The sequence below is a fragment of the Octopus bimaculoides genome, chromosome 8, assembly GCF_046866305.1.
Source record: "Octopus bimaculoides isolate indiv1 chromosome 8, ASM4686630v1, whole genome shotgun sequence".
NCBI lineage: Eukaryota > Metazoa > Mollusca > Cephalopoda > Octopoda > Octopodidae > Octopus > Octopus bimaculoides.
Window position 1 is genome coordinate 68,057,698 of NC_142935.1, and position 21,743 is coordinate 68,079,440.

The window sequence follows — 21,743 nt, forward strand, 5'->3', positions numbered from 1 at the left end:
ATATATATGTATGAATATATATATATGAATATATATATATATATATATATATATATATATATATATATATACATGTATGAATATATATATATATATATATATATATATATATATATATATATATATATATGTATGTGTCATATACATTCTGGATTTATTATATATCTGTATATACACGCAAAGCTGATAGTAGTTAAAACTATTGCGATTCTCATAGACAGACACGTACACTCACTCACTCACTCACTCACTCACTCACTCACTCACTCTCTCACTCACTCACTCACTCACTCACTCACTCACTCTTTCACTCACTCACTCACTCACTCACTCTCTCACTCACTCACTCACACACTTTCTCTCTCACACACTTTCTCTCTCACACACTTTCTCTCTCACACACAAACACACACGCACACACACATTCAAGCATACTAATATATGCAAGTACATAAAAAAATGCAAGTACAAAAAAGCGTAGTATACAGTAGCAGAGATTAACATTTTTATCGAAAACGTTCAAGGATGTCCTAAATATCAAATGAAGCGTCACGTGTGAGATTTGTGTTTAAACGAATTATTCTTATTGCGTCTACATGTCAACAATGAATGACCATTATTCAGTATCAACAATGTAGATGAATGAAAATAGTTGAAGGGGAATGTTCTGCATAGTTAATACAAATACTATTGGGCTTCGCTTATATAAAATAGTGCGATGGAAAACTTCGGTGAATTGAGATTAATTAGACAAGTAATTTGTCGAACTATTACTACCTTTTGTGGGTATTTAAAACCTAAAATTAACAAGCAAGGGAAGTAACACGAATAAGTTCAGTTGACCTTGTCTGTTTTAGTTTTTGAAAATATAAATAGATTTGTGTGAAGCTGTGAATGCAACAAACATTTTTCGATCTTAACAACTATACTGAGGTGAGTTAGGATATCTACAAATCAATTGATTTCCTGCAGCATAGGAACTGTCAGATGATACGAATGACATCACCGTGTCATAACCTTACAATAATGAAGTAGTTATGGGTGGAGAAAAATCGGGGATAGTTAAAAAAGTAAGAGGCCTTGTTAAGACTTCCTTATTTGTGTTATATATCTTCCTTGCCTGAGGCCTTGTACTTGCAGTAGAAAGGATTATTATTATTATTATCATTGGTCAACATTTAGTAGCTTCAGGCAAATTTCTACTGCATCAACTTCTACACCACCGTGTTGCTGGGTTAGAGTAGCATCGTATGTTCTTTTTTTGTTTTTGGGAGTGTGCACTCTTCCCGGTATTGTGTTGTACCAGTTTCTTTTTATTATGAGGTGTGGTGCAATCTTTTGTTGTATTAATGTTTGTATTGTGTGTTCTGTGTAATGCATCGGTTATTTGACCTGTTGATGGAAGTTTATTTCATTGGATATTTGCTGTATAGGCTGTCTTGTGTTTGTGGATTGATTTGTTTAGGTAGTATTAATGAATTGATGTTGCGTAGGATGTGGGCTGTTCCTAGCAGAGATATTCTTTGGGTAGTGTGTAGCGTTGCGGATTTCTTCTTCTTCTTCTTCTTCTTCTTCTTCTTCTTCTTCTTCTTCTTCTTCTTCTTCTTCTTCTTCTTCTTCTTCTTCTTCTTCTTCTTCTTCTTCTTCTTCTTCTTGAGGGTCTGTGACAACAAGTCTATTTAAAATCTCACGAATCTTCCTGAGGATTCTTGAAGAATATAGGAATTGCACTTTTCTATGTAGGTCGATAATGAAAATATAATCCTGCTTTCCTTTCTCCTCACTACTCGTCATCGTTGTCATCATCATCACCATCACCGTCGTCGTCGTCGTTATCATCATCATCATCATCATCATCATCATCATCATCAAAGCTGTTTCTTTGCGATCGCCTTAAAAATAGCAGACAAATTTCCCACGAACCATGCTCTAGTATGTTAAAATAGAAAGATCAAATTGGATAATGTAATCCTCGGTACACATCCTAAAACATAGGATTCCACGGCTTCTAGGGTTCATTTAGTCAGATTTGACCTAGCACTATACAACAGTAACAACAACTGCAATATGATCAGTATAATTCAAATTGTAACTCAAGTTTTTTTTCTCTTCTTATACAGGTCAGGATGCTAATATAAGTTTCGGAACAATAGTTCAAGTTAATTCGAATCATATTCATTAACGCCATCCCTATCACAATGGATTGGTTATGGCGCAGTTGCCACAAAATGAAACTCAATATATTTTTCTTTATTTTATTTTGTTTTCACAAATGTCTGTCGAAAACAGAAGTTCAAATTGCCTCCATACTACCTCGGAAGAATACTTTTTTATTTTCCATTGACCGAATGAAACCAGCTTTAGAACTGGGCATCGAATGGGTCATGCAGGATACATATCTAAAAGAGCATTTTAACTTTCACGTGATATTCGCTGACTCAAACTGTTCTATTGCCGAAGCAATGCATCAAGCGATAGAAATTTACATGAACAAATCTGTAAATGTCTTCTTTGGCCCTGCTTGTAATTTTGCAGTTGCACCAATTGCTCGCCAAGTAAAATTCTGGAATACACCCCTAGTAAGTATTGGTGCTACGGCCCGGGATTTTTCCTTATATAAAAATAAGTACTACCCCTTACTCACTCGGGTCGGACCCGCTAACTTGAATTATCTTCCCGGCATCATTGCGCACGCCATGGATCACTATAAATGGAAAATATTAAAGTTGCTTTATTATGAGGGTGGGTTTGAATCAATTTCTAAATTATTTTGTAAGCTTGTTACGGAATCCCTTCATTACGAAATACGCAATTTTGTTGAAAACATACAAACGGATTATTACAAGATGGACGACAAAAATATTTCGGAAACACTCATGAATGAAATTGGAAACAAATATGCAGGTAAGTAAGCGAATTTCATTGTTATTGTGTATTTGTTATATTTCCCTTATTGCCTAAGATAGTAAGCTTTTCTTAGAGTTAATTCATAAACTGAATTTTGCCATCATACACACACATACACACGTATGCACACACATACATATATGTATATATACATACAGGTCGTCGTCGACTTACGACTACAGTTGGTTCCGACTGACTGGTCGTAAGTTGATTTGGTCATAAGTCGGCCTATAGGCCTACATAGCTTTGTTTTATATTTTTACATTCTTAAGGCATATCCTCAGGTAAAAGTCAAATACAGCATTCTGTATTAGATAATTATACTGGCGTTAGTCAAAAATTTCGGAGTCTCAAACAGTCATCTTATAAACAAATATGAGGTTGCCTCGATGTCTCCGCAACAGGATAGTCATCCAACACAGTAGCGATCGATAATCAAACCTATGGGAAGCGTTTGTTAGCTAACATCATCCATAGATGGGTTAATTTCTAAGAAATTAAGCCCATTAGATTTCAACTAGACTATTTATTATTGCTGCCGGAAGCTGGCGCGCCAATCGTCGTAAAGTCGATCGGTCGTAAGTCGGCTAGCTCGAAAGTCAACGACGACTTCTATCTATCTATCTATCTATCTATCTATCTATCTATCTATCTATCTATCTATCTATCTATCTGTGTCTGTCTGTCTGTCTGTCTGTTTGTCTGTCTATGTGTGTGAGTGTATATATGTGTGTGTGTGTTTATATATATATATATATATATATATATATATATATATATATATATATATATATATATATATATATATATATGTATATATATAATATAAATAATATATATATGCATATATACATACATATATGTGCATACTTACATATATATGTATGTACATATGCATAGAGGGTCACAGGACATCACAGAACGTAAACAACATGAAATACGAAAACGTGAAGTACGAACTTTTTTTTGCGAACAACGAAAGAAACAAATGGAAAAAAAGACAAGCAGCATAACGAACGACCCTTCGGCTGTTTTCTACTTCCTATTTCGAGCAATTCACGACAAGATACGCCTTCGACAAAACATTTGCTCCCGCAAAGCAAATTAAAATAAAATTTGGGATTTTTGCCGAGGGTCAAAGTTGGTAACAAAAACAGGACAGAGAAAACAAACGGGAAGGGATGCTAAGCCTAAACGACGTGAAGTAACGAACGCTGGAGGAAGAAACTCTGACAGGAGATAGACAAGAATGCGTCTGATCCCTACAGCTGATCGGAAGGAAAGAAAGAAATTCAAGTTGGGAAAAGAAAGATGGCCGATGGTTACGTGCGAGCAACGAGAGAGCAAAAGAGGAAGACTGAGGGAGAATGGGACAGACAGAGAACGGCATGGAATCTCTTGATGACAAGGTAACCTTCATTTGACTAAAGTATCTTTGAACTGACGAGTAGCTAGTGGATTACCTTTTGTTTGGACAATTACTACTTCCGATGTTCCGTTAGCTTCGAAAGATGTAGACTGGATTTTATGTACTCCATTCCCTAAATTTAGATTTTTATTCGCATACACACCAACCTCAGCTGTTAACCGTGAATTATAAAATAGCGATTTTCAGCTTATCGAACTTCGATATGGGAATATTAACAGCCATCTATGTCAATAAATCACTATTGTTCCTGAAAGTTTTTATTTTTAAACCTTCTACCGACTACTCGAAGCTTACTAACTTCCTATACATTCATCCTTGGATCATACCTTTACACACACACACACACACACATATATATATATCCTTTACTCTTTTACTTGTTTCAGTCATTTGACTGTGGCCATGCTGGAGCACCGCTTTTAGTCGAGCAAATCGACCCCAGGACTTATTCTTGGGAAGCCTAGTACTTATTCTATCGGTATCTTTTGCCGAACTGCTAAGTTACGGGGACGTAAACACGCCACCATCGGTTGTCAAGCGTTGGTGGGGGGACAAACACGGACACAAACACACACACACACATAATATATATATATACATATATACGACGGGCTTCTTTCAGTTTCCGTCTACCAAATCCACTCACAAGGCTTTGGTCGGCCCGAGGCTATAGTAGTAGACACTTGCCCAAGGTGCCACGCAGTGGGACTGAACCCGGAACCATGTGGTTGGTAAGCAAGCTACTTACCACACAGCCACTCTTGCGCCTACACACACACACACACACACACACACACACACACACACACACACACACATATATGTATATATATGCGAGTAAAAATAAATACAAAAAAGGGGTTTTGTATGATTGTGTATAGAGGAATATATTATTTTGTTTAAAAGAGTTCCAACACTGTCTGTTTTTTATGTTTTATTTATATTCCTGCAAAACCAATGTGGGATATAGAATACGGAATATACAATATATAATATAATATACAATATATAATATAAAATAAAAATAGATGGTACAATGAAATAAAGTATTGAATGTCTTATTGAATATATGGAATATGTCTTATTGAATAGATGAAATATTGAGTGTTCAATATAAAGGATTAAATATATAAAGGCGAATACGTATTTTCTATACCTTGTGGTATTTCATCATGGCCGGTATGACAGACTGCCCGAGTATATTCAGTGTATTTGAAGCGTAAACTTCCGGAGTCACGCGAAAGGCACCTCACTTTCGTCTGTTATCTCAAAATGTATAAATGTACACGTACATATATACACTCACATATGAATACACACACTAACACACATGTACACATGTACACACAAACGTTCACACCCGCATATACCTCTGTATAACCGAAACGCATCCCACAAACACAAGTATGCACATCGCGCACTCACACGTTGTGTAAGTATGTCCGTACACATACATAAAATAGTACTTAAAAAGCAGTTTTTTTAAATGACTAAGAACAATTTCTAAATGAAAAAAAAAAACAAAACAAACGGGTATCGGAAGGCTGATGCGTACCCTTTGCGTAGAGAAATTTTTTCGCAAATTATAGTGTGGCTTACAATGCGTTGATTACCTCTGCCTTTTAATTGAACTGAATTTTTTTTTAAGTATCACCATTATAGATGTTTATACTCCGGTGAAATTCAGAAATCAAGTCGTAAATAAACGAAACCCTCGAATCCGTCACTTTACACGCACGCACGCACGCACGCACGCACGCACGCACGCACGCACGCACGCACGCACGCACGCACGCACGCACGCACGCACGCACACACACACACACACACACACACACACACACACACACACACACACAAAGTCGATTATCTATGTATGTATGTCTCTTCTATTTTTTTAAACTATAAATCTTCCGCTGAAGAGGGAGCCGGTTTCCAACAAAGATACAAGTGTCCACCTTTGGGATGTAATGTATGTGTGTGTATGTATGTATGTGTGTATGTATGTATGCACACATGTCTACGTGCATAGGTACACCATGATCTATACACATGTATAAATAATGTTTTTTTTTTATACTTCTTTTATTTGTCAAAATTAAGATAAACAATGTTCTTTTTTAATCTAAAATATACTCTCCTTCATTTTCTAAAATGCTCTTTTATCTATCTGGTAGACTTGCATGGCCCCTCTTCCAAAATTCACTTGTCCGTGACGAAAATACTCCTCCCGCACTGCTCTGACCTCGTCTACAAAATTCATATTTTTTTACGTCCAAATGACTTTGAAGACTGCGGAATAAATGATAATCAGATGGGGCAATGTCTGGCGAATATGGTGGGTGGAGCAACGTTTCCAATTCAAAATGCTCCTGCCTTTGGAATGTCATCCTCGCTGTATGTGGCTGAGCATTATCCTGATGGAAGAACACCTTTCGTCTTGAAGTCAAAGATGGTCATGTTTCATCTTGATGTCCAAGCTTCTCTGCTAGTTCCCCAACAGTTACGGCGGGATTTTGTTCCACCAGGATTTGAGGAAGGTCCTCGTCGATCTCTACAGCTCTTCAGAACGGGGCTCATCTTCTAGGTTGTAGTTTCCGGCTCGGAATTTCTGGAACCACCGTTTACACTGCCTTACGCTTATTGTCCGATCCCCATATACTGCATTAATATTCCTCGCACTCTCCGTTGCGCTGTTGCTCGTATTGAACTCATAAAGCAAAAATATGCCGAATATGCTTCTTTGTCACTTCCATTATAGCTTTCACAAAATAACTGTTAAGATCGAATTGTACTCTTCAAAACTTGCTCTAAGAACAAGGTCAAGATAAAACTACTACCTGCTTTTATATCAAGTTGATGCAGGTAGTTTATCCCGTTCCTATCCATGCAATTGAAAAAGCCGCATTAATTATGGGATGACCCAATAGTATGACCACTTACTAATCGGAAAATTTGTAAATTCGATCAAAAAAAAATTAAGTATCACTATTATAAGTACTAGCAAATCTATCCATTACGATGGAGGCATAAAATGAGGGAGGAAAGTCATAACAGCAGTGTGTACTGAGAAATGTATAAATTGACTTGGTAGATTACTGAGTGATGTATTAGAGAAATCACATTATTGTTGGTGATACAGCATTCTATTGCAGCTATATGATGTGTTTGCGACTAAGTGACATGTATGACGATTCACTCCCGAATTGAAATAGGCTCCCAACCTCTGTATCATGAATAGTTATGTGGACAATGAAAGCCAGAACTTTATTCGACCACCACATAAAAAGTATTAAGAAAAAATGTTATTTAGATATACTTTTATTTTAGTTGTTTACACTATTTTACACTTGTTTATACTCTTTTACATTCAAAGTTCACAAATTTCCGTATTTAAATTATGAATCACATTCCTTTCGATAATACCAATATAATTACAAAACTTCCTTGTTGACGATATTTTCTGATTGGTCGACACTAATTTTCAAATTACTCGAATCCGTTTCTCTACCGTGTGTAAACATCGGAGTGGGTAAAAATACACGTTCTAAGGTCTGGTCCTGTGCCTTGTTTGCTGTGAATGCGCGAGCGAAATATATAGGGTTACAAAAAAAAAAAAAAAAGAATCAGACTAAGACTTAGCTCTCACTGTTCTATGCGAATAATCTGTGGATGTTTTGGTACCATGGCTTATTTTGATTGACAAAACTGACATGTAAACAGCAGCCGATTAGTCGTTTTGAATCTTGCTTGAGACTGACACACTTCAATGACTACTAAATAATTATACACACCATATACTGAAACACTTTTTCCATTTTATTTTCGTGTTAACCGTCCTCTTGAACCCCTTCGTATCTACGATAGGGCCACGAACTATACGATGAAAATCCAGAGTTACTGTGGTTGGTGAATTTTTAATAAAAATGCGAAGGTGCTTTATCATTTCAAAAATCAATATCCACAAAACAATCATACTTTCTGATTTTAATGCTAAAAATCTTCCTGACAATCGTCATTATAATTCCAAAAAGTATCGTAGCCATCTGGCTGTGAAGAGGGAACAGACAAAGAGATGAACAGACAGACGGACATAACGCCCATTATAGTAAGATAGCAAATCTGTCCATCGACGAAGGGAAATAAAGAGATAGTATAGCAAACCCTCTAAATTCAAGAACTATGCGGGGGGCAGGGGAATCCAGAGTCAATCCACGTCGCCTAAATTTTAACAAAAAAAAACCCAACAAACAAACATCAAAGGTGATTTATTAATAAAAATCTCAATATCCACTAAATAATCATATTTTTTCACATTTTTTTTCGCTAAAAACCTTCCTGATTACCTCTGTCATAATCCGGAAAAACACCGTGACCATTGGCCCAGCCGTTTGACCATAGAAAGGGAACAGGCAGTCAGATAGACAGACGTACATAACGCCCGTTATAGTAAGATTTATGCTCCGGTGAAATTAAGAAATCAAGTCGTAAATTCGTAAATAAATGAAACCCTCGAATACATTACTGTACACACACGCATGCACACACACACACACACACACACACACACACACACACACACACACACACACACACACACACACACACACACACACACACACTCATAAACACACACACACATACACACAGAATATGTATGTATGTACGCACACGTGTCTACGCGGTTAGGTACACCATAATCTATACACACGTAGATGAAGGTCGACTAATATGACAAAGAAAGTGAACAAATTAATATGACCACTTGCTTATCAGGAAATTTGTAAGTTCGATTAAAAAAGATTTTTTTAAAAGTATTTATACTCCAGTGAAATTAAGAAATTAAATCGTAAATAAATGAAACCCTCGAAAACATTACTGTGCGCTCGCACACACACACATGCACGCACGTACACACACACATGCACGTGCGCACGCACACACACAAAGTCGAATATGTATGTATGTATGTATGTATGTATGTATGTACGCACGCGTGTTTATGCGCATAGGTACACCACAATCTATACACGCGCAGATGAGGCTAGATTCATATGAAAAAGAAAGTGAACAAAATGATATGACCACTTGTTTATCGGGAAATTGTAAGCTCGAATTAAAAAAAAATTATTTAAAGATAATCAAATCAAATATTCCTCATTTCGAGCTACTCACCCACATTTCTGCCAAATGTGGTGAAAATCCGCTTAGCCGTTTTCCAGTAATTTTGCAAACACACAGACAAACAGACAAAGACGAGTGGTTTACAATACTCTGTTTTCGCTTACATGCACAGGGTAAAAATCATAATCAAAAAAAGTTCTAAATACATTATCCTGATAATATTATATTCATTAGTAAGTTTTTTATGTCACAGAAATAGTCTTAGTCTTAAAAAATAATAAATGTGTGATTTGTAAAACTTAAACTAGTATTATATAAATTGAATAAACAGTGGCTAGGCTAATTCGTCCCCTTCTCTAATACTACCAGTAAGCCACAAGCATTGTAATTTTAAAATTTTGTGCACAGAAATAATTGGAATAAAATTTTACCACTGTAACTAATATCGGATAATGTTACATAACCATCAACAATTTTTACTTTCCTTAAATTCCGTGGAGCCTATACAAATAATAAACTGTTCACTAATTTTCTAAACTATTCAAACTCAGAGTATCTTAGCAGGACTCATTCTTTGAACACTGAAACAAGTCCTCTGGTCTGAGGATAATTCGATCTCATAATTATTGCTTCATGGTGCAACAAGATATGAGCTATCATTTCTTCCCACTTTCCCTACCAATTGTCTAGGCAGTATCACAAAGGATCATGGGTCTTGTCCCTCCACTTTTCACTAAGTATCATAAAAATTTGGTACGTGAAAATAAAATAAAACCAAACAAACAAGCATGAACTGGATGACTTCAGATGAATCAATATGTGGTTAGTAAAACCGAAAAGTAATCATTCATCAAAAATATTATATATATATATATATATATATATATATATATATATATATATATATATATATATATATATATATATATATATATATATACACACGCTAATACACGAAACATGTTATAATCTCCACTCATGTGGCAACCACTTCAGGGGCAAAACTAGTCGGTATACAGCACTTACTCGGCATTACCTGTAAGAACAAAACCATGGTAAATTAATCAAATTCTACCACCTCCTAGATTTCGATTATCTCCCCTATACCGGAAGAAATCCCTAATTACCTCCCCCTATCTAGAACTTTTCTTTTTCAGACTGAAGCGAACACGTTACAATGAAGTAGAGAAATTTGAAAAGACAACACGAAACCGGTTATTTCTCATTACCTGTATCTTTAGGGCTTGGTTGACTCCAATACCCTTCATAACCTATATATATATATATATATATATATATATATATATATGCCCCAGCATGGCCACAACCTTAGGGCTGAAGCGTATAAAAGAATAAAAGAATATATATAATGAGAGAAAAGATCAAGAGCTTGAACTTGGTACTCCTTATTCCTTAATACGTTCTTTTCTCTTAGTATCGATGTGCTCTTAATATTACTCGCAGGACCTGTGAGTTCATGCAGCGGTGGGAGTTTGATGTGATTGAGAGCTGAAACCTGAACAGTAAAAGTGTTGTGCACCAAGCATTTCCACTCACATATATGTGTGTATGTATATATATATATATATATATATATATATATATATATATATATATATATATATATATATATATATATATATATATATATATATATATATATATATATATATATGTATATATAAAAGATAATAAGAGTGAAAAAACTACAGAAGGCTTGTGTTACAAGGTTAAAGTATATATTTAAATTATGTCAGAAAAATGTTATAAAATCTTTTTGGTATATAAACATTGTATTTTGAGAAATAACCGGTTTCGTGTTGTCTTTTCAAATTTCTCTACTTCATTGTAACGTGTTCGCTTCAGTCTGAAAAAGAAGAGTTCTAGATAGGGGGAGGTAATTAGGGATTTCTTCCGGTATAGGGGAGATAATCGAAATCTAGGAGGTGGTAGAATTTGATTAATTTACCATGGTTTTGTTCTATATTTTTTTCCTTTTTTCTCAGTGGGGTGATGAATTTCCTTATTTAAATGTGTTAGCAATGGTTAAGTTTGGGTTTGTATTTTTGAATGAAAAAGGTTTCCTTATTTAATCTAATCTGTGTTGGTGTTTTAAAGGCACATTGATAGAAAGGAAAGATTATAAATTGTGGTAGCATTTGTTTTGCGCATTTCTCAATATGTTCACTAAAAGGTATCATTCGGTATTCTGGGCATGCAATCTGCTGGCGATGCAGAGTGCATCTACGTCTGAGCGATAATCCTGTGAACCCTATGCAGCCCGAGCATCTTATTACGTAAATAAGGTTTTCTGAGGCACAAGTAAAGTTAGATTTAACTTTGAATTTGTGTCCCTCTTTGAAGAGGAATTCTGAACCTTCTAGAATGTTTGGGCATGTTGCACAATTTGGTCGACCACATTTTTTTACTTTCGCATCTGTTATTTTGGAAAATAATTTTGCCTTTGTGAGGATCTTTTCCAGTGATTTTGGTTGTTTGTGGCTTTTGATGATTTTGTGTGTGTGTAAAATGTCCTTTAATTTGGGGTCCTTATGTAGCATTGGTATGTTTTGGGTGATGATGGTGAAGGCTTCTTTGTTTCTGGGGTTGTATGTGGATATGTACGGCAGTATTTTCGGGGAAGGTGTGTTGCTGTGTTTAACTTTTCTTAAGTTTTCTATGTTAATTTGTGATGCACGTCTGATTCCATCCTCTATGAGTTGAACTGGGTAGTGTCTGTCAATTAGTGTGTTTTTGAGTTCTTGTAGTCTGTAGTCTCTAGTATTTTCTTCTGACACTATTGTGCATATCCTTCTTGCAAGGTTGAAGGGGATGTTTGTCTTGGTGTGTCTTGGGTGGCATGAATCAAATAGTAGATATTGTTTGGCGTCTGTGGTTTTGTAAAATATGACCGTTTCTATTTTTAGGTTTACTTTTTTAATTAGTATATCCAAGAATGGGAGCTCCTTTTGGTTGTACTCCATTGTGAACTGTATGTTTGGGTTGACACTGTTCAATAGACTTTTGAATTTCAAGAGTTCATATGTGTTTTCATTCCAGAGTATGAAACAGTCGTCCAGGAACCTTTTCCAATTTTCTTTTATGTATTGGGAAAGGGTGTTTCCAAAGGTGGATAAAGATTCCTGGTATATTATTATTTCTAAGTAACCCATTGTTAGGTTCGCAATGACTGGAGCTGCCCTAGTGCCCATAGCAATTCCGGATTTTTGTCGGTAGAAAGTATTGTCAAACATGAAGTGGTTGTTTCGTAAGATGAATTCAACCGATTTAGTAATGAATTCTTTACTGATCTTGTTTGGGATTTCTTTCGGGAATTGATCCAGGAAAAAAATATAGAACAAAACCATGGTAAATATAGAACAAAACCATGGTAAATTAATCAAATTCTACCACCTCCTAGATTTCGATTATCTCCCCTATACCGGAAGAAATCCCTAATTACCTCCCCCTATCTAGAACTCTTCTTTTTCAGACTGAAGCGAACACGTTACAACGAAATAGAGAAATTTGAAAAGACAACACGAAACCGGTTATTTCTCAAAATACAATGTTTATATACCAAAAAGATTTTATAACATTTTTCTGACATAATTTAAATATATATTTTAACCTTGTAACACAAGCCTTCTGTAGTTTTTTCACTCTTATTATCTTTTATATATCCAACCACGTGCTTTCACATACCAACTTTCTCACCTATATATATATATATATATATATATATATATATATATATATATATATATATATATATATATATATATATATATATATATATGTGTATATATATATACACATATATACATATATATACATATATATGTATATATATGTATATATGTGTATATGTATGTATGTATTTGTATTAGAGACCTTAAGTCAATATAACATTCACAAATGAATTAACACAAAAGCCTCTACATGGTCGCTAGAACAGCTGGATTTAGCGACCTTCCAAGATCAAATATTCGATAACGTACTCTTAGATAGACCCTTAAGATACGGAGTCCTCACTATGGGAATGACCTTGATGACATGTTTACTTCATCCAGGTTGACTTGATGTAACAAAAATAAAAAGATAACGAGCATATTTTCAAATAAGCTGAACAGCTTTAGCACTTGATTCTATGCTGGCGACAACAACACACCAAACACATTATATATTTATCTGACTAAGCCAACGTTAAAGCCTCGCTTATTGGGCATCAATCTGGTTAAGCGAATGTAAAACCTGGATAGGTTCTGATGATATTGCATGCACAATTAGATATTCTTTATGTATAAAAAAGTGCCTGATCAACCTGTCTTACCAATGGAGATCATCAACTATTTTTCTAGCATCATAATACTTGTCTTAACATACACACATACCTGCTCATTGATATTCAGTATTAATGATCAGGTAAAAAGGAGCTATGAGAAATAACTCGAAGTGGCCAGTGGCACGTATTGGAATAACGTAAATGCAGGTATATCAAATACCATATAACAAAAATTCTTAATATCATCTCCGCTTCTAGGCGGTGAGCAGGAAAGAATCGTTAACACACCAGGCAAAATGCTTAGCGGCATTTCGTCCGTCTTCACTTTCTGAGTTCGTTTCGCTGAGGTCAACTTTACAATTCATCCTTTCCGGATAGATTAAATAAGTACTAATTGAACACTGGGTCAGTGTAATCGACTTACCCATCTCCCAAAATTATTGGCTATGTGCCAAAATTTGAAACCAATATCATCCCCACCGCAAGAGGATGTCACGACTGTCCTCTTATCTGAAGACAATAAGTCTGTCTTTTTCCATATTGGCATAGCAATTTAGGAGAAATTCTTGAATCTTAAAATTATCTCCCCTTCACAAGTGGAGCTGGTCGCAATTGCCAGTCGGTAATGGTGATACATCCTCTAAAGGTGGAGATAATTTTGATCAATTAAAAAGTCTTGTAAGGTATTCAACATACGAACTCAGTATCTTGCTACAATGAATCTTACACTATCAGTGCTTGTGTGTGTGTGTGTGTGTGTGTGTGTGTATGCGTGTATATATATATATATATATATATATATATATATGTATGCATGTATGTATGTATATATATATATGTATATATATATATGTATATATATATATATATATATATATATATATATATATATATATATATATATATATATATATATATATATATATCTGTATCTATATCTATACCTATATCTATCTATCTATCTATCTATCTATCTATCTATCTATCTATCTATCTGTCTATCTGTCTGTCTGTCTGTCTGTCTGTCTGTCTATCTTGATTAATTAATTAATTAATTAATTTTGTAAAGTAAAAGAATTCGGCAAAAGTCATTTACGCCTGTTTATCAAAAGCATGTCTCTTTGATTTTCTTTAATTAAGAGTTGGACCTGCTTGCTGAGTACATTTAAAACTTGCCATTTTAACCACTGTATTAAGGCAGTATAGTATAATGTGTCTTATAAACTGTTAGAATGAATGGTTTGGCGAAAATTGAACTGTCTCTATTTGATTCATTAGAAATTAATTTTATAAATGTATGAAAATGTTCAGAGAGGTAACTGTTATAAACTCTGATTCTGAAATCAAAGACTAAATGAGGGCGCAAAGACAGTTGGAGGCAGAGAGTGAATGATGTTATAGTTTCATCTGCAGACACCTGATGATGATGATAAAGATGATGATAATGATTACACATACGCGCGAACACATACACACACCGCGTACACACACACACATACATACACATGCACACACATACGTAGTAGATATTAATGTATCATGAACAGTAAGAAGCAATCGAATGAGGAGTCGCGACATATTTTATTAGAATATTACATCAACATCAGTTCATAACTGGAAACTTTATTTCATCGTTTCCAAAGTAAAGTAAAAGAATTCGGCGCAGGAATGGCTGTGTGGTAAGTAGCTTGCTTACCAACCACATGGTCTCGGGTTCAGTCCCACCGCGTGGCACGTTGGGCAAGTGTCTTCTACTATAGCCTCGGGCCGACCAAGGCCTTGTGAGTGGATTTGGTAGACGGAAACTGAAAGAAGCCCGTCGTATATATGTATATATATATGTATGTGTGTGTATATGTTTGTGTGTCTGTGTTTGTCCCCCCAACATCGCTGGACAGCCGATGCTGGTGTGTTTAGGTCCCCGTAACTTAGCGGTTCGGCAAAAGTGACCGATAGAATAAGTACTAGGCTTACAAAGAATAAGTCCTGGGGTCGATTTGATTCGACTAAAGGCGGTGCTCCAACATGGCAGTAGTCAAATGACTGAAATAAGTAAAAGAGTAAGAGTAAAGTACGAAAGGCAAAGTTACCTACAATAGGATTTGAACTCAGAATTTAAAGTGCCATTGTAAATATTCTGGTAATTTGTTCAACGCTCTCTTGATTCTGCTACTTCACTCTTCCTTCCAACACCTTCTTCAACCTATAACTTCTTTGACATCATTTCTTCCAAAGACCCACAGAGTGTTTGATGTGTGAGGGTATCGCAAGAGTTCCATACATATTGGTTTCAAGTTTTAGTACTAGGTCAGCAATTTAGAGGGGAGGCTAAGTCAATTAAATCGAACCCTAGCGTTCAACTCGTTCTTATTTCATCGATCCCAAAAGGATGAAATGCAAAGTCGACTTCGGCGTCATTTGAACTCAGAACATAAACACAGACGAAATATTGCTAGGCATTTTGCTCGCTGTCTTAGGAGTTCCATACATATTATTCAGGTTTACGATTACCCCAGTGGTCGTCCACATACATGTATAACAGTCTATAGATACTTACATATTTAAGTATTAAAAAAAGAAGAAAACAGTAGCAGGGCCAACAATAGTAATGATGATAACAACAACAGCGGTTGGTTGGCGCTCCGTCGCTTACGACGACGAGGGTTCCAGTTGATCCGATCAACGGAACAGCCTGCTCGTGAAATTAACGTGCAAGTGGCTGAGCACTCCACAGACACGTGTACCCTTAACGTAGTTCTCGGGGATATTCAGCGTGACACAGAGTGACAAGGCCGACCCTTTGAATTACAGGCTCAACAGAAACAGGAAGTAAGAGTGAGAGAAAGTTGTGGTGAAAGAGTACAGCAGGGTTCGCCACCATCCCCTGCCGGAGCCTCGTGACGCTTTAGGTGTTTTCGCTCAATAAACACTCACAACGCCCGGTCTGGAAATCGAAACCGCGATCCTATGACCGCGAGTCCGCTGCCCTAACTACTGGACCATTGCGCCTCCATAACAGCAATAGCAACAATAGCAGACACCACAAGAAATGGTCGTTCAAATTGATAGAAATAACGCTTAACTTCTCTTCAATCACTCCCTGCCGGCTTTAAAGGAGGTGGTCATATTTGAAAATGTTTCAGATGCTCTGTGGTCTGAGAAAAACGCAGAATTATTAGTTTGGATGTTACTAATCATAGGTATTCTCCACCAAAGCTCTCCTGGAAGTAAACAACAACAGCAACAACAAATATAACATTAATTATAAAGCAAATAGACATTATGATAATCAGTTTCCCCATTGTCTGTTACGTATTTCGTATTTGAAATATCACTGAAGAAATCGAACTTCACAGCGAAGTATTTGACATAGTTTAGAATTTCGCTTCGTAATCAGTGAGCTCGACAATAATTTGAAAACGTCATATATTCGTCTTCCAATGGCATACACCCGTATTCAGATCACAAATGAGATTAAATAATACATTTTGCTACCAGGAAGCTAGTTTCTTATTTTATAAACAATTAACGACCAATTGCTTGATATCATCAATTTCACTAACATTAGATTTGTCCAATTTATTATAGTTACACATACATACATACATACATGCATACATACATACATAGAAACACGCATACGCATATCGATGCATATATATGTGTGTGCGTGTCTGTGTATATACATGTGTGTGTGTGTGTTTGTAATATATAATATAGTATATACATATGTAATACATGATTTATATGATATATATTGTGTGTGTGTATGAGAGTATGTATGCTTGTCTTTGCACCTGTGTTTGACCCCCCCCCCCCACTTGATAGCTGATATTGGTTTGTTTACACCCGCGTAACTTAGCGGTTCGGCAAAAGAAACGATATGACAGGTACCAGCCTTAAAAAATTAGTACTGGGGTCAGTACTAAAGCCTTCTAGGTGGTGCCCCAGCATGGCCGCAGTCTAGTGCCTGAACAAAATCAAGGATATATATGGTGCTATTAAGTTAGACATGGCCTGGGTCAATATTGGCCGAAACCTAACAAAGTATATATGAATACATACACACACACACACACACACACACTCACACACACACTCACAAATCTGGGGGAGGGGTTAAGACGATTTTATCGACTCCAGTGTTCAGCTGGTACTTACTTTATCGACCCCGAAAGAATAAAAGGCAAAGTCGGCTTCGGTGAAGTTTGGACTCAGAACGTAAAGACGGACGAAATGTCGCTAAGCATTTTTTCCGGTATGCTAACGATTGTGTCAGCTTGCCGCTTTACGTCTAGAGTAATGACGAAAGAAATTAAAAATAGAGCAGTAAGTATGAAACCATATAGTTAATGTCTGGTTCAGAAAGCTACAGCCTTGGGGGACAGTTCAAAGAATAAGCACAAATTTATATCATCTGTTCCTTGACACATACAGTGCAGAGTTCCCATAACCACAATGATAAATGGTAAGTAGGAACAAAAGGTATAAACTTGTACATACAGAGGTACAAATAACAGCTTGCAAGTTTTGGGTCGAAAATCTCTTTTGGATAGAAAACGTCGAGAGCTTATTAGTCAACGCGCGCACACACACACACACACACACACACACACACACACACACACACGCACGTATATGCATATGTGTGTGTATTTGTATTATAATATATAAACTACATTGTTATACATATAATATTACTAAAAAATCTGCCACTACTGATCCAGCTGTTGTTGCCGTTGCGACTGCTGCTGCACCACCACCACCACCACCACCACCACCACGACTGCCACCACCACCGCCACCACCAGCGGAATAAAAAAGGCAAAACAATTCAGTATCAATGAACTTAATTTTATTAATTTCTTTCTAAATTAAAATGTCTTAAATTTACTTCTGTGCTGTTTCCATCACCCCACCCATATATATATATATATATATATATATATATATATAGGGAGAGAGAGAGAGAGAGAGAGAGAGAGAGAGAGAGAGAGAGAGAGAGAGAGAGAGAGAGAGAGAAAGAGAGAGCGAGAGAAAGTTAGCGGTTGTAGTAACCGACTAAGGAATAAAATATCCGTATATATTATCAGTATCCGGTACCTGTGTTAGCCCCGGGAAATGGTGTGCAGGGAGACCATATACGTCGAGCGCACAGGAGCAAATGTAAATAATTAGAAAATGGAGAAAAAAAATAGATTAACCAGCAAATCGATTGGACCACATTTTAAAGCTTGTTTACTGATACAAAGCGCAAGACATAACAAAGCTAACAGCTGTTTCTAATCAGATTACCAGAATGCAGTCTATACATAAATGCGAGAATAAAATTCTTCATCTTCTATAGACGCAGTAAGTAGCTTGCTTACCAACCACATGGTTCCGGGTTCATTCCCACTGTGTGGCACTTTGGGCAAGTGTCTTCTACTATAACCTCGGGCCGACCAAAGCCTTGTGAGTAGACTTGGTAGACGGAAACTGAAAGAAGCCCGTCGTATATATATATATATATATATATATATATATATATATATATATATGTAAGTGTGTGTATGCGTTTGTGTGTCTGTGTTTGTCCTTCCAACATCGCTTGACAACAGATGCTGGTGTGTTTACGTCCCTGTAACTTAGCGCTTCGGCAAAAAGAGACCGATAGAATAAGTACTAGGCTTACAAAGAATAAGTCCTGGAGTCGATTTTCTCGACTAAAGGCGGTGCTCCAGCATGGCCGTAGTCAAATGACTGAAACAAGTAAAAGATAAAAGATAAAAGATTTATAGGACATTCGAATTAAGGCAACGGATCTTCATCAGAGTGAAAGACAAGAGCATGCAATATAGACAAAAGGAAGAAAGAAAAGGGAAGAAAACATGGCTTAGACAAGAAGTCTAAAAGCCCAATATGTTAAGTGCACATAATTATTTACCATCCGAGCTCAAAGAGCGTAGACGAGAGAGTCAGCTATTAAAGGACTAGGGAATATTACAAGTTATTAACGATGGGGTGGTGCAGTTAAGAGGGGTGGGGCCAGAGTGTCAAAGAAAGAAATTATCAAGAAGCTCTATGTAAAGAAGATACTAATGTAATTATCAAAAGTCAAACCTATATCAACGGAGTAAATTTACGTAGAGTTAAGCAATTAACGAGCTCATGATAAGTGTCAATGTTCATGATATATGTGTTTTGTGTTTTGTCTGAGTGGACTATTTAACCGTCTTTGGATTTTAAATCAAGAACTAAATCCTTAAGCGCCCTTTGGTACTTATCGTGCCTTAGAGGATGGTTCTTGAACTTATAATGTCCTATATATATATATATAAGCAAGAGAGGGAGAAAAACATAATTCTTCATCCACACGCTTTCTAATCTGCGCTGGGCCGATAGCAGCAAATTATATATATATATATATATATATATATATATATATATATATATATATATATATATATATATATATATATATATATATATATATATGTATATATATATATATATATGTATGTATATATATATATATAAATATATATATATATATATATATATATATTTATATATATATATACATACATATATATATATATGTATATATATTTATATATATATAATTAATAAGTCTTAGGGTAGCAAAAAATTAAGAAATTTAATTTACTACCAGTGGTGTAGCGATTAGGTATTCCGCAGATGCGCAGTAATTTTTGAAAAATTAGACATATATGTACAAGTCATGTTCTCTATGTAGTGCCTCGTGCATACATGTCGATCTAGGCTATTCCGCTGATGATAATTGGCCTTGCAAAATAGTTTGTTTTGCTAAAATAACTTGAAACCTGGTTCGGAATATAGATGGTGAATGTTTTTAATTTCCATTCCTTTTCGAAATTATCCCTAATTTTGTGGTGTAGAGCTTTGGCTGCTCTTTCTAACGGGTCAGATGTCCTTTTATGGGCATCTCTAATGTGTAGTAAATGTACACTGTATTTTAGATATATATATATATATATATATATATATATATATATAAAACCAAGCAAAGGGAGGAAGATCAGTTAAAGCCGAACTCCAATGCATTGAACGTCCGTTGTTTTTTTAAAATAAACATAAAAATAAAATAAAAACAACCGGACTTTACTCCTTGGTATGAAAATGATGTAAGGCGAGCCAGATAGCCTATTTTATTAGTTATCTCGCCTTACATCATTTTCGTACCAAGGAGAAAAGTCCGTTTGTTTTTATTTTATTTTTATTTAAAAAATATCAACGGACATTCAACACGTTGGAGTTCGGCTTTAACTGCTCTTTCTCCCTCTCTTTGACTTATATATATATATATATATATATATATATATATATATATATATATATATATATATATATATATATATATATATATCACATTGAGAGGCAGACATCTAAACGAGTGCTTTACTCGCTCCAGTGAAATATTGTCAATGCAGTTTTGAGTCAAATTTTAATAAACACTGTGAAAGAAGTAGCCTAGTCTTTTTCTGCGCCTCTCGCATAAAATAAATCATGGAATCTACTAAGTGTTGTATTAGTTATAAAGTCGGGATTGAAGATTTTATCAGTTACACCTGTATTCCTATAATCTTTTGTGACTTACAACAAAGTATGCGAGCAACACCTTTCCTTAAGGCGGCGAGCTGGCAGAATCGGTAGTACGTGAGGGAGAATGCTTAGCGGCATTTTATTCCGTCTTTATGTTCTGCGTTCAAATTCTGGTGAGGTCGACTTTATCTTTGATCCTTTCAGGGCCAATAAAATAAATACTAGTGGACAACTGGGGTTGATTTAACCGACTTACTCCCTCCCACAAAACGTTTTGTGGGAGGGAGTAAGTCGGTTAAATCAACTCCAGTAAGTCGGTTACTCCCAGTAAGTCGGTTACTCCCAGTAAGTCGGTTACTCCCAGTAAGTCGGTTTAGGAACATTATTGTTCCAAAATAATCTTCAAAGACTAATAAAGAATAATGAAAAATC

General features: G+C 35.7%; 1 protein-coding gene across 4 annotated transcripts in view; it reads left to right on the plus strand.

Annotated features, from left to right (window-relative positions):
* The window catches only part of LOC128248585 (atrial natriuretic peptide receptor 3-like), a 423,581-nt gene that overhangs the window by 68,824 nt on the left and 333,014 nt on the right, over nt 1-21,743 (plus strand). For all 4 annotated transcript variants that reach the window (XM_052970156.2, XM_052970157.2, XM_089356639.1 and 1 more), the window contains one exon: nt 2,121-2,904. In XM_052970156.2, coding sequence (XP_052826116.1) covers nt 2,199-2,904 — 706 coding nt within the window. In that variant the 5' untranslated portion in view covers nt 2,121-2,198. The remainder of the gene's footprint in view (nt 1-2,120; nt 2,905-21,743) is intronic.